The sequence below is a fragment of the Polyodon spathula genome, chromosome 19, assembly GCF_017654505.1.
Source record: "Polyodon spathula isolate WHYD16114869_AA chromosome 19, ASM1765450v1, whole genome shotgun sequence".
NCBI lineage: Eukaryota > Metazoa > Chordata > Actinopteri > Acipenseriformes > Polyodontidae > Polyodon > Polyodon spathula.
Genome location: NC_054552.1, coordinates 29,420,427 through 29,435,891, shown reverse-complemented (window position 1 = coordinate 29,435,891; position 15,465 = coordinate 29,420,427). Strand labels below are relative to the sequence as shown.

Genomic DNA, 15,465 nt, shown 5'->3' with positions numbered 1-15,465 from the left:
CCTCACCAGTCTAGTATACTACATACATTTTCATAGTGTCGTATCTACCACAAGCAATACTTTAAAGCCAAGACAGCAAAGTAGCAGGGATTACAGACTGTAACCCCTGTGACTGAAAGGATTGAATATACAGCTGGTGTCCTGTGTTCCTGCGCACCACAAAGGGGCATTTGATTCAACCACAGCTGTTTTTTCTTGGTTGTCATTCACTCTTCCTAACTAACTCTTGTTTTGCTTCCTTCCTTCTTTGTTCCCACCCTTCCTCTTCCTCTCCCTCCAGCTCTAATTGGTTGAAGCCGTGCTGTGGGAGACGAGCTGCGATCTGGCAGGTGTTCCTGCTCAGTGCTGCACTCAACTGTTTCTTGGTGGCTTGTGTGGTGCTGGTGGTGGTTCTCCTGGCTCTGGAACTTCTCATAGACACCAAGCTGCTGCAGTGTGAGTGCAGGCTCCCCAGGGAGCTGCATGGAGGGATTTGCCTCTGTAGTGTCTTATGTGATACAGTTTGAGATACTAGGCCCTGTTCCCAAAGTGTTAACAAAGGATAAAGTTTGATGTTCGTTAAGTTAAAGGTTTCTTAATAGGGCAAATCACAACCAATGGTAGAAATAAACAAAAAGAACATAGGTGTCACGGCAATCTAATCGGTCAGACACTGCAAACAGAAACAAAGAGGAAGACCCTCTCCTTAGCATTCTCCTTCCCAGCAAATAACATTATTTCAAAACTGCAAGTGAGCTGCGTCTGCTACACTTCTTCAGTCTTCTATGGTTGTTCAAATATAGTTGATTTTATTTCTGTATGCTCACAAGGCAGAGGAGGGCAGGGGCAAACGCAAATGTATAGAGAGACTGGAAGATTATGGGTTGAATAAATGGAGAGACACGGACTGAATTTGTAGATAATGACTAGATGGAGACAGCTAGAGATCAATGAACTGATAGACAGGTGAGTTGATAGGAAATAAAAGATAGAGAGGGCATGGATTCAGAACTCCGTAGATACAGAATCATATCATAATGGAGAGAAATTACTGGGGTAGATGGGTGGGGAGAAATACAGAACATTAATTATAGAAAATGAAAGTGCAACATAAAGTTGATTTAAGTGAAAATAACAGTCTGTAATAGATGCTGGGCACTTATAGCTCCAGGGGTGTTGAGTTAGGCGTGGGAAGGATCATTGTTCAGACACTGAAACAATATTTACAGTTGATTGATTTTCTGATTGACTTGTATTTCTCAATTCTGTTTCCCACTCTGCAGTTACCAGTGCATTCCAGTTTGCAGGTATCATCCACTGGATCAGCCTTGTGATTCTGTCTGTGTTCTTCACAGAGGTAAGCACACGACTCAGATCCCAGCACTCACTGTATCTGCAGCAGGTTTGTGCAGGTTACTGCTGCCCTCTCACTAGAAATATACCAACATTGAGTATGCTTGTTGGCTCTGTTTAAAGCATTTTACCAACTTTTTTTGTTTAAAAAAAAGGTTTTCTTTGTAAATATTCAGGACAGCCATATGACATTCTGATTAAAAATCATTCCATTCACATCCAATGGTGTTGAATATTCCTTATGTTTACATGAAGACTTAAGTTCATCAGCCACTTGATTCCATGCCAGTCAGTCAAAGCAGCCTCGGCTATTTCAAACAAATAATTATCAGAACAACATGCATGCAGCCGGAGGGGTTTGGGTAATTGAGTGCTGTGTATTCTGAATATTTGTCCTGAGGAAAAGGTTGCTGAAGCCAAACGAAAGTCTTGCACATGCACAAAGCAAAGCAAAAATGAGTTGCTGAGAATGTGCTAAATGGCTGATTCTGCAGCAATAAGAAATCAAAACCAGCAGCACAGTTCGACGTAGGTATAATTGCTGCTGAACACTTGTGTGAATATCTCCTAAACGGTGGCAATGCATCTCTTCAGGTTATGCTACAGTACAAGTACAGGTCCTTATTTTCCGTTTGACCTTGAAGCTCTGCTCCTGTTCTGCTGTTGCTGCAGTTCTCTGCGAGGAGAAAGGGTGGGAGGGGGGTTGGGGGGGGGGAAGACAATAGCTGTATTTACATCGTGAGCTCCTGCGGATTTCTATATGACTGGAGATGAAATCGTAAGTAACTCCGGACGCAGGCTACAACGTGCAAATCTGACAATCCCCTCAGAGCTGCTAAAATGTTTGTACTCATGCAAGGTGTGAATGCGATGTCAGTAATCTAGATTTTCACATCATAGAAGAGGTAAGAAGGTATTAGTGTGCAGAGCCATGAACCTTTGGATCAATGCATAAACAACAGCGGGTGTACTGGAAAATGCTTCGCTGTAGCGCTTCTTGTGGTGTTGTGCATTCCCTCCCGCACGCTCTTAACAGCCTGAATCGATTCCAGGTTCTGACCCATAGTGACTAACCCCTGAACAGGAACAAAAAGTTCCAAATTGTTTTCTGCAAACCCCGGGCATACTGTGATTCAAGATGTTCATGGTTTATAAAAAACAAAACAGAGGGAATGTGCCTTTTTTTTTCTTTAAAGCAGCATTTGAGTTTACTGTTTATTTTTTCTTTATACCTTTGCTTCACCAAATATTGTTACACACACTATTTACTTTCAGTATAGCAGAGCAATAGAGAACAACTGCTGTTTTTAAACTGCATAAATAAAAAATAAAAGACATCAGTAGGTGTAGAATTCACTGCTGTGTGGTTTTCTATTTGTGTACTATGTGGAGCTCAAATTTAATTTTGTTGTGTCGCTGTCAAATCCCCTTCAGAACAACGTGATAATGACAGGCACTCGGCACAGCACAGGGCTAGGGAAACATACATCAGCTGGCTGGTTTGAAGGTATCTAAAAATCCTTAGTAAGTGTTTCAGATTGAAATCAGATTGGCCTCGTGGGATATGCGGAAGTCCTGGTTTGTACAAAGTCATCCCATTGAATGTATACAATGACATGGCTTAAGTCACACCTCCACGTGGAAGAGAAATGTACTCAAATATATATTGAAAGATGTTAATTCTATACTATGTAATTCTGAAATATGTTTTCTAGTAGCAAAGGGTTCAAAGCTGTCTACTCCAAATTATCATTAGCAACACACAAATGAGTGGATTTTTGTATATATATAATATACAATATAACCAAACCAGAAATGAATAACGTGGACTATTTAAGGTCTGATATGTTCTTTCTTGAAGTTGTTTTGTATTTGTTTTGATGATTTGTAGTAGGGAGCTTAGAGTAAGAAGCGGGATTCCAAAAAATATAGTGTTATACGTCACCACAGTTTAAATAATGTACCTGTATTTTTTCTTTTTATTGTTATCATCCTAACAACTTTTTACACTTATAACTTTAAAGCCTGTTTCAAAGCTGTTTTCAAAAGGTCTGCTCTAGTGCACTGATAGTGTCACTGATAGATTATTTCCCACATTGTCAAACAGTTAATACGACAATAACGATCCATAATGTGGCAAGGAACAGAAAAAGCCACTTGTTGCCATGTGTTTTTGTTTTTTAATCGCTCCTCCTGCAGTGATTTAGAGGACTGATTTCAAACCCCAGTGCACTAGAGCGGACATTTTGCAAAGAGCTTTTTAACAGACTGTAAAGTTCTAAGTGTGAAAAATTGTCAGGACATTAACAATGAAATAAAAAATTACAGGTACACTATTTAAACAGTTGTAGCAACACATGGGGATGTGTAACACTTTATTTTTCAGAACCCCGCTACTTACTCTTTAACTTTGTCATAAAATCGAGACACTAAAGATTATTATAAAAAAAAATATATATGATCATGTTTTTCTTTTCTTTTTGCCTTTTTTTTTCTGCCGCAGACTGTCTTTAGGATTGTGGTCCTGGGTGTCTGGGATTACATAGAGAACAAAGTTGAGGTAGGTTTATAGAACATTTCATTTGTCATTCCATTAGATGGCTTGATAACAGTTGAACAGGAGGGGAACCGATCGTGTAAACTGAGGTGGATAATGAGAATCTTCTTGCAAGGTCATTGAATTTCACTGCAACTCAGGCGTTCGTGTCTTTGCTCTCCACGTCGCAGGTTCAATTTGTGTACCGGAGCTTGAAATTAACTTTGTGTGTCTGAAGCAGAGTTTGACATCGCCTAGGTGCGTGCTTGTTGCATATTAGCAACATTTTACCACCCCCTCCAACCTTCTCCCCCTGCAACTCCAGAGGCACCTCAGTCATTTTTCTTAGTCATATTTAAACCACTAAGCTCCAAACCACAGTAGTTTAGAAGCGCTTTGGAGACTTCTGAAGTTGCAGGTCATGATTCCACAATGTCGTCCACAGAGATGTCTTCAGCCAGCTCTTTGATGTAATCTTAACAGTTTCGAGAGAGGAGCCTCTAAACCGCAGTAGTTGCTGAATTAAATAAATGTATTGTCTGAAGTTCGTGCCTGCTGTTTTCCTTCCACAGGTGTTCGACGGTGCTGTAATTGTCCTCTCCTTGGCCCCAATGGTGGCCTCCACTGTAGCAAACGGACCCAGCAGCCCCTGGGACGCCATCAGCCTCATCATCATGCTGCGCATTTGGAGGGTGAAGAGGATCATTGACGGTAGGCGATGTGGGGTTCTGGTTTTAACGATCTAAACAGCATCGTCCCTGAACTGTATTAACCTAGCCGCCGTTTTCTAGAGATGAAATGACCAGTCAATAGATTATTGATCCTCATGGCTGTTCATTTTGTGAGCCTCAATTAAACATTAATAGATGAATCTCCCTGGTGTCCCCACGTGTTTATGTTACCATTTGTTTTGCCTCTTGCTTTTGAACAATACAGTTTATTGCTGATATTGCACTGCTAGTGTTTTCCTCTTTAATTTAACAGAAATATAATATAGTGGGAATGAGGTCTGCGAAAGAACAGGTTTAGTGGCGGTATTAACCTGTAACTGCTATCCACCAAAAAAAGGTTCAATTAAGTACTATTCATGAGTCCACTGGACCCAAATACCAACCTGTGCAGAAACTCATAGTAGCCAGCCCAGCAAAAATGCCACCATACAGCTGAAGAGTGGTGGGCATTTAACAAGTGCTCTGGGTTCAGAAGACCATGAATAGTAGTTACGGGTTAAGATCTGCCATTGTTTAGAGATCATTAAAATAGAGCTCAATTGTCCTGGCTGTGCGGAGTCTCCGGGATTCCCAAAGGAGCGTTGCATTGGCTCTGCCGCTTCCGTGGGGAAGGGAGGCAAAATGGGCAGATATTGTTTCTCCTCATCGCAATGAACCCTGCTGGCCAGGCTCCCAGTGAGCTCAGAGCGGACACCAGAGGCTGGTAGCTCACTCATATCCGCTCTCAAGTTCCTGGGTGCAAAAGAGAAACTGGCCTGGTTGTGGGATTGGAGGATGCAAACTGAACCTTCAGCTCAGTGAGGAGAAAAAAGAATGGGACATTCCAAATCGGGTAGAAAATTGGAGGCAAAATAATTGAGCACACTAAATAAAATAAAAATAATAGACCTTAATGTATTTATGCCAGGTGCTGATGTATGACTTGTAATAGTAGTCTGATGACCTCATTTTTATTAAAACAGTTTTGTCAGCTTCTCATTTTTGATGCATGTGTGGTTACTGGTGTGTGGCTTATGTTTTTGTTGGAGCCCAGTGAAACTGCAGTCTTTTTAAGCCGAGGGGTTATCATAAGCTACCGCGGTGTCAGTCGTAGTGTTGCATTTATTTATCCTCCTAATATGGAACACTTTATAGTGCTGGGGCCAGCAAGCTGACTCCAATCTCATAATCACTGTCAATTGATGTGAAGTGTTCTCTCTGATCCAAAAAGCCTTTTATTTTTCTAATGAATGCAGCACTGCGAGATTCAGAGTAACCACACTACTACACTGCATTGGTATCTGTATGCAACACAGCACACTTACAAGTACAATATAATACAAGTTCTAAAAATCCCATTCCTTAGATTAGCATGCCTGGTATTACACTGCCTGGTCAGGTTACTGGGGCATGTCTACACGATTGGATATGGCATCTTCCTGCTTCGGGGGGCAAGTCCTCCTGGTATACCCTGGGTACTTTGATTGCTTTGGAAGGCATGAGGAATGCTGTCATTTATTTAAGCATATTTGCTGATCATGTTCCCCCAACACTAATGCACTTGTGCTCTGAGGGGATTGGGTACTCCCACTGTGCTGGAATTGTGTACACATGGTTTGAGGTGCAGGATAGTGACAGCGGTTCCATGACCACCACAATCCAATTGAGCACATTTGGGATGAACTTGAACAATGTATTTATCATCGTGATCTTCTGTTTACTGAACCTTTCTGCTCCAATTGCGTGAATAATAGGGGAATGGATTGGAGACACCTTCCAGCAGCTTGTGGAGTCTGTTCTACATTGTGTCTAGGCTGTGCTCAGGGTTACAGTGGTTTAATGTGATATTTGGTACAGGTCTTGATGAAGTGGTCAGACAGTATGGGCCTTTTCACATGCGGTTTGCTTCTAAACGAATCAAACTGATTTCACATAGAAACTAACTCTAAAGAAAAAGGACTCTATTCCCTTTTCACATGTGCACCTCAGTGCAAAAGAACTCGGTTCACTTGAAAAGGACTTGTTCTTTTTTCCGGATCACTTCGACGTTTTTCTGAACTGACTGTGCTTTCACAATGCGCTGAAACAAATAAACCAAACGCAGTCCTTTTACCCAAACGGACTGAGACCACTTCTTGAGAAGGACTCGTATACGGACTGAGACTACCTCTTGAGGAGGGCTCGTATTGACAAATCAGTCTTTCAAGTGTAATTCTCCAATTCTCCAGTTATAACAAGATGTATTTATTTCTCATTATGATTTCAGTATTGACTTACACTCATGGTAAATTCTCACATTTAATAAGGGACAGCTATAAATGCATATTGATTATTTCCCTACACCCATGAGTAATGTCTTATGTCTAATTAATAAACTCAAAGTTCTCTTAGCTATGATGAACACATACATTATTGATTTCTAGAGGATAATTTAACCGATACAATAATGCGCATACAATCAAGGTAGCTTCTACTGGGTCACACTAGCCAAGGTACAATCCTGGGTTTGATACTGCTGAAAATAACTTTTAAAAGCTTCTTTTAGTGCTGCTACATCCTTTAAACATGTACCTAGCTTTACCAGTTTCCCCCTGCATTACCCATTGTTATGCTCTGCCTTTACCATAGTTCACCATGTTTTCTAAATATATGCTTCACCAGACTTCTCTGGGCTTTACATTGCTTATCTATGCTTTCACTTTGCTTTGTTACACCTTGTTATGTTTTTTAGAGAAGCGATATGCTGTTGTCATGCCAAGTGATCTGCCTGGGTGCCAACTAACCTAACAGTGCCCTCTATTCTCTTACTGTTGGTTTAATGCATCTGAGTAATTGGAACTCCAGAAACAATATGTGTTAGTTGGAATGATGCTTGGTAAGACTGCAAGTCCAACCAAAGCAATTGGAGGCCTGCTGCAGTTTCAATTACAAAGCACTCCTCAAACTTCTTTTGTTTTGAGGGGTGGTTTCTGCTGACGAAGTTGTTCATCTTACAATTCTTCATAGAAAGAAAGAAATGTGTGCATACTATTCGGATTCTGTTTTGCAGAAGAATGTGTTACAGCTGCCGTAGTCTTCTTGTTGTGTAGATGTGCATGCTGGATACACAATAACTGTCTTGTCATTATGAAGGCTTTTTATCTACATATTTATTTTTCTGATTTTACAATTTAGTGTTCTCTATTCCAATTCTAATTCCAATTACTATTCTATTGTAATACACGAATTCAGCTGCAACTGGAATAAGGAATGGATTTTATTGATGGATCTCACTGTAAATCAGAATAAAAGCATTGTACATGAAATAACACAGACTTGTAGGGACGTTCAGTAAAGATGTGAATCCGATACGCTCTGCACTGAAGCGTAAGAAGATTGAGGGGAAATCCCTGCTTGTTGAAGAAAGGTAGGGTCTGCTGCTCAGAACCCTTTCGATATACTGCTAGTCTCCGCTGTCGAGGGAAAATGAAGTGTTGTTACTCATCAAGATGAAAGCATCTGAAGTCAGCCATGGTGTGAATTACAAGTCTGGCTGAGCTCTGCCAGCAGCTGTCACCACTGCTGAAGTGTGTATAAAAATGCATCCCACAGCTACTTAAGTTGACATTGACAAATGCACTTGCCATTCTCATAATTATGATGCGCAGATTGTGCCTAAAACTATCCTCCGCTGTGCCCCCTTGTGGCGTGATTATTCAGCAGTATCTCCCCTTTTTAGTGACAGGCTCTATAATTAAAAGTTGTGAGATATTGTGAGATGTGAATATCTCAGAGCAAGCCTGCAGCCACTTGGCTTTGCTCTGTGTGTGTCTGTGTGATTATTTATATATAATATCATTTCTTTTGTGATAAAGGTCGCGTGTGAGCTGAAAATTTTATTTTATTTTTTATAATGGAAAAGGAACCCACGGTACATTGTGCCCCATATGACTGCCCACTGAGATTAGATGTTATTATAGTTTATCTCGAATACACCTTGTGCATGGAATTTGTATATTAACTGCAAAAGGAGATAAGATGGAATGCGAGTTTAATAATGCATAGCAGTATTTTTCAATTCACTGAATAGAGGTTGTACTGAATGCAAAATACACTGAAGGGTAGGGGAAAAAAATTCTAATATAAAGTAAGTTAGAGTAAATTCTACGAAATATGTCAGACATTGCAATGGGAATTCCGTTTAAATGAAATTCTTCCTATATTACTGTGCAGAAGAGTCCAGAAGTGCTGTTTCATATGAAATGCAACAGTAGTCTGAGAAATAAGACACTATCTTACTACGTTCAGTTAAAAGCAATAAGGGAGTTATTAATAGGGTGGAGTAACTTGGAGAAGGGGTTATTTCATCAAGTTTTAAAGGTCAGTTTCATGGATCAGCTAAGGACAATATCTTCCATGAAATATTGTCTATGATGTGCTGCTGTTGTAAGATATAGCATTGCACAACTCTCTCTGTGTGATATGCTGCAGGAGTGTGTAGTTCATTGAAAAACATGCAGCAAGAACAAATTTGAAGAACTTCATGTTGTGAAACACGGGATGGCATGGCAGAAAAACCATACGTCGTTAGAGTAGAAAAAACAAATTCGATTTCCCATAAAACATTAACTCGCACTGACCCTTTATCAATTGCCTTTATCACCATATGCTGGTGTGTGTGTGTGTGTGTGGAGCTAAATGTGTAAGTGCAATGTACAAGGAGGTATGCCTTCAGTATCTGAATAAACGACAAGGCCTGCAGAGTCCCTGGCCTCCAGTTTGGAAACAGCTGACATAAGGGACTGACTGTATGCTGCTGATAGTTCAGTGTGAGCTGGATTGTCCAGTCCCGATCCTGGAGGGCTATTCCACTCCAGGTTTAACAGCTAAAATGATATAATGAACTACTTCAAAGTCTTAACGGAGGTTCAATTGGTTCATTTAAACCATTTATAACAGGGTTGGAACAAAGATCAGAAGTGGAAGAGCCAACTTTGGCCACTCCTGTTACAGCGATCTGAACATGCTTTATTTGTTTGTATTTTTGTACAATTTTTTTTCCCCCTAACAGCAGGTAATATTTCCCGATATGTGTTTAAATTGGTTAACCTAAAAAAACTAGACATAGAAACTGTAATAAAATAATCATAATAATGCCAGTGCCACTATATATATTGTATTGTGCAGAGCACATGAGGTGATTGGTGTGTTTGGTTTCTTGCAGCGTACGTGGTGCCAGTGAAGGTGGAGATGGAGATGGTTATGGAGCAGTATGAGAAAGCCAAGGCAGTGCGGGAGGAGCAGCTGGAGAGGCTCACTCAGATCTGCCAGGAGCAAGCGGTGAGGCACCCCTCCTCACACGACTCAGAGAGCTGAAATTGGGTGGGAGAGCACACTGGAGTCAGGGGCCTATTGCAAAGGTTATGTTTTCCGCGCAAACACAGTTTTTCATCCATCCACTAAATACGCAACACAAAAATAAGCACAGTGCACAGCCTGCAACCTGGTCTCTCTGATGCATATTGGTTGTTTTGTTAAACAGGTTTTTAATACCCTTTCTACTATACATTGCTGGAGAGTTTCCATGTGTTGCGTGAAGGCTGTGTGCGCACATCTCTTTATTATAGTATTGCTAGACAAAAAAAGAGTAGATTTATTATTATATTCATTTCATGCCATGCTGCCACAGACATGAAGCATTGAAGGATGGCATATGGTGAAACCCCTGGTGTCCTGGGTTTGACATCTCAATCTGAGCGGTAGGACTTTCTAATTAAGACTGACAGTGTGCTAATAAGCTGTCTCTACTGATGCTCTGTTCTTGATAAGCACCTAAACAGACTGCATGGGGGAACTCAGCTGGGCAAATATGCTCCGTCTCATTGCCTTATGATGCTGTAGCGACAAACCATTGCACTTGGAGAGACTGTGGTGTGTAAAGTGAGCAAAACTCTAAGGGCTATAGTAGACTGCACCGCTATTGTATAGTCGCATTGTATCTACAGTTTGGCAGTCGTTGAAGTACACTGTGATTGCACTTTGAGATCACTATAGTAAAATGAAATCTGTACTAATGTACTATTGCTGCAGTTGCTATGTATAGAGCTTGTGGCATGGATGCAGATGTGCTCTGTTAGAGCTCTTGATGTGTTCTACAGCACTGTGTTCCACACCAGTGGCAGGTGATGCATTGTTAGTGGTGCTTGCACAGCCCTATCCTAGACCAGGCTGCTTGGGATCAGTTTAGCCTGTCCTTGGGATCTCAGCCAGTCCAAACAGGAATATCCATGATCCGCTGGGGAAGGAGATTGCCAAACGCATTCATGAAGCAGAATGGCTTCCTCCATCAGCCAGAGCTAAGATCTTCAAGGCTTATAGGAAGCCTCATGTGCAGTGCCATCATCCGCTGTGGGGTGGAGCAGATGCTGCAGTTAAACATTTATAAGATCCTCTCTGGCCAGTCCTCCTCAGTGGATTACACTCCCACTCTCCCTCGTCCTCCCCCGGCTGCATGTCTGCTGCCTCAGCCAGACACGCTCTCGCCCTGTCCCCTCTCTGCCTGACCCCTGATCCCCCATGTTTAAAACCTCCTGATCTTCAATGCATTCTCTCAATCAGCACCTCGTCACCTGCTTGGTTTGTTTTCTTTATCCAATTTTCTCATGCATCTCCTACGGGTTCGGTCCAAGTGCACTGTAGCTGCGAACATTTTTTTTTAAAAGAAAATAAGAAAAAAAATAAAGAGTAACATGAATTCTTAGTTGTAAACCTAATGCTTCAAAATGATTTAACATTAGACAATATAAATTATAAAGACCCCTGTTCCAACAGCTATCTATTCATTTTCAGAATATGTAGTGCACTGTGAAAAAGGGGGGATTTACCAGTAAACAGAGGTATTGGAACAGCTGCAATCTTACAGTGCCCCACCAGAGGGCAGCAGAACTTCACACAATTGGGGTGCTTGTTTTGCTGCTGTGGAACGTGGGCTCAGCAGAACAAATCAGTCCTTTCAGTTTTTCACTTTACTGGACATCAACAGCACTACCACAGAAAGAGTGTGGATACTCAGTTCTATACAGAATCAGCCCATATATGACAATCCTGACACTACAAGACTGGAATCATACAATCATTCTCTATGACAATAAAATCAATGCATTTCATTTTAATATTGCACTTTGTTCTTATGGTGCAGTGCAGCCTGTGGAATATAGTCTGGTTTACCAGCGCAGGCACAGCTGTTACAATCCTCTCACTTACCCATCACTGGTTCATTGTTTAATTATCAAGTTACTGAAATGATTGAAACCCGGTCCTCTGAAATCAAGTGAAAAGCTAACGGTACTCAATGTTACCACTTCAGTCATTACTGCCAATACAGAACAAGACTTTGGGAATCGTTAATAAAAGGCTCATAAAAGTGTCATGCAAATTGTCGTATCGCTAAATAGACTGGGGGGAATGTTTATTGACATTCTCCAGGTTATTGGCTTAAGGGCATAATGTTAAGTTCAGTAGTAATTTGATAATGTGCATGGATTGATGGGACAAAGGAAACTAATAATGAAATTGATGCTGTTGTCACCTTTTGAGTGAATGCCCTCCATACGAAACACCTTCCATTCAAGGACAATTGAACTGTAATTACAGAGAAACTTACGAATTACGAAACTCCGAGATCCACATTCAGAAACAACACTGGAGTGTTTGTGTTCACTTGGATGTGCTCACTCTGGGAAAAGCCATTGACTTGGCACACTTAAGTCAAGTGAGCACTTAAGTGTTGTTTCTGAATATAGCCATTAGACTAACATGTTGTATGAAGTTATTCATGCGTCTATGAAGTTTCAAGTTCAGACTACGTGATATCGGGTAACAGGGTTAGCAGATCTGAAGGTGAACAGCAGCCATTCTGCCATTTGAAAAAGATCCCATTAAATGAACATACACAAGAGTATGCTGAATCTCAAGCTACTTCTAAAGATTTGATAAATCCAGTGTTTCTTTGTTGCTGTGCCTGTCAGACATGAATCATTGTTTGATTTAATAGAATCCATTTTGTGGATAACAAAGAAAGACAGAACAGTGTAGGATAAGCATAACTATTTGACAGGAAGCCTTGTTTTCTCCAAGTAAAATGGTTTAGCAAACCACAAAGGACGTAGAATTGTGGGGTTTTGAACCAGGAGCTAGAGACTTTGTTTTGAAAATACCTAACCTAACCGGCTTCAGAGTGAGTCTTGTATTTCTGTGTTTCCAGTTTGAAATCAGGCAGCTCCGGGCACACTTGGGCCAGCAGGACCTGGACCTGGCGGTGGAGCGGGAGGCCGCGATGCAGATCCACCACGCGTGGAACAAGCAGAGCAGCCAGTTCAAGGTACTGGACGGGCTGGCCATGGGAGAGTCGGACGACGAGGGGGCGAGGAATATCCGAGAGGCTCGGCAGACACAAGGTACATCAAAGATATTCTTTTAAAATGGCTTTGGCACGGTTTGGAAACCTGTCGTAAACCTATCCAAGGAGCTTCAGTTGGTTGCCTGGTGTGTTTTAAGTGGTATTGGGGCAAATAGATATTTATTCTATTCCAGGGGTGTCCAATCACAATCCTGGAGGGCTAGTCCACTCCAGGTTTTACAGGTAAAATTATACAATGAACTACTTCAGGATCAGGATGGGGGTTTAATTGGTTAAATAAAATCATTTTTGAACAGGGTTGGAACAAAGACCAGGAATGGAAAGGCCAACTTTGGCCATCCCTGAAAATAATGTTAATGTTCATTATTAATCAGTCCAGAATAAAATCGGAATATATGTTTGTAATCTATATTGAGGAATATCAAGGGGTTAAATAGCGCCTCACTCTACATGCAGGTCAGTACATGCCATTAGAGTTTTAATAATTACAAAGCTTTTAATCCAAATGTCAGTGCAGTCTCAATTCTTTGAGTTAAAGCCTAATTTGCATCCTAGTTTTGGTTAAATATTTATTAACTCTAAATCAGGGACTGTTTTTTTCTCAGCATCCTGTCTGTTGAGTTTCCTGTTGACAAGCTGTTGAGAAGCAGGTCCAATAATTAATAATGTTACAGAGAGGAGAGGAGAGGGGAGGGGAGAAGGGGAGGGGAGGAGGGGGGGGGGGGAGAGAGAGGGGGGGGGAGAGGGAGAGGGAGAGAGAGAGGGAAGGAGGGGTTGAAAAATGAACACTTCCTATTCCTACTCTGTTGTATCCCAATAAAAGGGAAGTCTGTCTGCATACTGAAATATCTCAACTTTTACAGTACATTACCTTTACATTTAAACTGATTTTTTTTTAAATGTAAAAAACCCAAACTGCCTACAACACCAGCAATGTTTCAACGGTTGTCTGAATGTAGGGGTTGACTGTTAAAGCTTATCACAAATGTTGTTAAACATAGAGGTTAAATAAAAATAATCCAAATACTGCAAAAGAAATGTCAACTGAGAGTCTTGGGTGACATGTATACAGTAAATGACACATGACTGAAATGCACAGCGTTTTAGCATGAGATATTTGAAATGCCAGTGCAATATATTCCTAATCTGGCAGAGTTGCCCTGACCAGCATCGACGCCTTAAAACCCAAGCATTAGCACACAACACACCTCTCATTGCAGCCATTTAAAGATCAATAGTAGACAAAAAAAGCTTTTAAGAAACCAGGAAAACAAGCATGTTCCCTTTACCACGTCAGGTTAGATTGCTATCTCGGCAGTGCAGCTGTTTCAGGTAGAGAGTGCTTGGTGGTTTGGGTCTTGTTGTGTGGAGAAAGTGGTCTGCACAAAACATCTGTTCCTTTCACCTGCAAACCACAGTGTGCTGTGAAAAGGCAGGACTGAAGCCACAGAGCCCCAGTGGGGATTATGGGGAAATCCGGCTCGCAGGGACAAGAGTGGCTTTTCCAAACACAATATCAAAAAGAGCACTTCAGATAGTGGCGAATCTGTGAAGGGAATAACACATGGCAGACACACTCAAGATACATTGTTAGAGCACTGGGATTTAGATGGGGGCTAGTACGGGGTCCAGCCTGGGGGAGAGTCACCTTTGTGTCATTTATCCTTATTAAAATCCATTTATAAGGGAGGGATCCTAAAGTTAAACATGTAAACACTAGGTGTGTTGGGATTGTTGTCTTTCAATTATAATTCAGCATAATTATAATAACACCTACATAGGGTTTAAGTGAACAGTGGGAGGATTGATCCAAGTCAAGTAATCAAGCAGTTCAGCTAATACCTTCTTCACTTTCTCCAAGATTTCAGTGATACGCGTCGTGCCATACAAGATTCCCCCATGAAAATTCCTTTCTGACAATGCAATGTATACATCAGTTATATTTTACCCTGACTTTTTGAAGTGACCAAGGCAAGATATGCTGTTCATGCTTACATTGGAAAACACAGTAAAACAAAATGGACTACTTGAAGCATCAACATTTTTATTTAAAAGGATTATAGTTAATGCTATAATTCAATAAATTGTACTAGTTGTGTACAATAGATCTCGAAAGTACAGTTGAAAATACATTTAAAACAAAATGTTGGCTGTAAAATGTGCGTCTTTCAAAAGTACACTGAGACATACATAAACTACGAACCCTTTTAAAAACTGCTGGGTTACTTTAAAGGAAATCAAGCTGTATACAGTATAAGTACATCATTCATAATCACATAAAAACCATGAGATTAACCTAACTGACCTACTGTAGAGAAGCCTTTCAGACCTCAAAATGTGTTTTTTCACCTCATAAGTTATTCATGATTGTCTGATCATCTTGTTTGCTTGTTTTATTGTAACATTGGCCCCATGGCTGCAGACAGTGTGCCTCTTTAAACAAGATCTATCCTCTATGAATATTTTAAACAAAGAAGTAAACTAACCAT

The 15,465-nt window shown here is 40.8% G+C and overlaps 1 protein-coding gene across 1 annotated transcript in view; it reads left to right on the top strand.

Moving 5' to 3' along the window:
- LOC121294753 (transmembrane protein 266-like) overlaps nt 1-15,465 on the top strand; it is a 49,425-nt gene that overhangs the window by 29,653 nt on the left and 4,307 nt on the right. The window contains exons 5-10 of the mRNA XM_041218819.1: nt 281-435; nt 1,263-1,336; nt 3,836-3,892; nt 4,441-4,579; nt 9,782-9,897; nt 12,821-13,013. Coding sequence (XP_041074753.1) covers nt 281-435; nt 1,263-1,336; nt 3,836-3,892; nt 4,441-4,579; nt 9,782-9,897; nt 12,821-13,013 — 734 coding nt within the window. The remainder of the gene's footprint in view (nt 1-280; nt 436-1,262; nt 1,337-3,835; nt 3,893-4,440; nt 4,580-9,781; nt 9,898-12,820; nt 13,014-15,465) is intronic.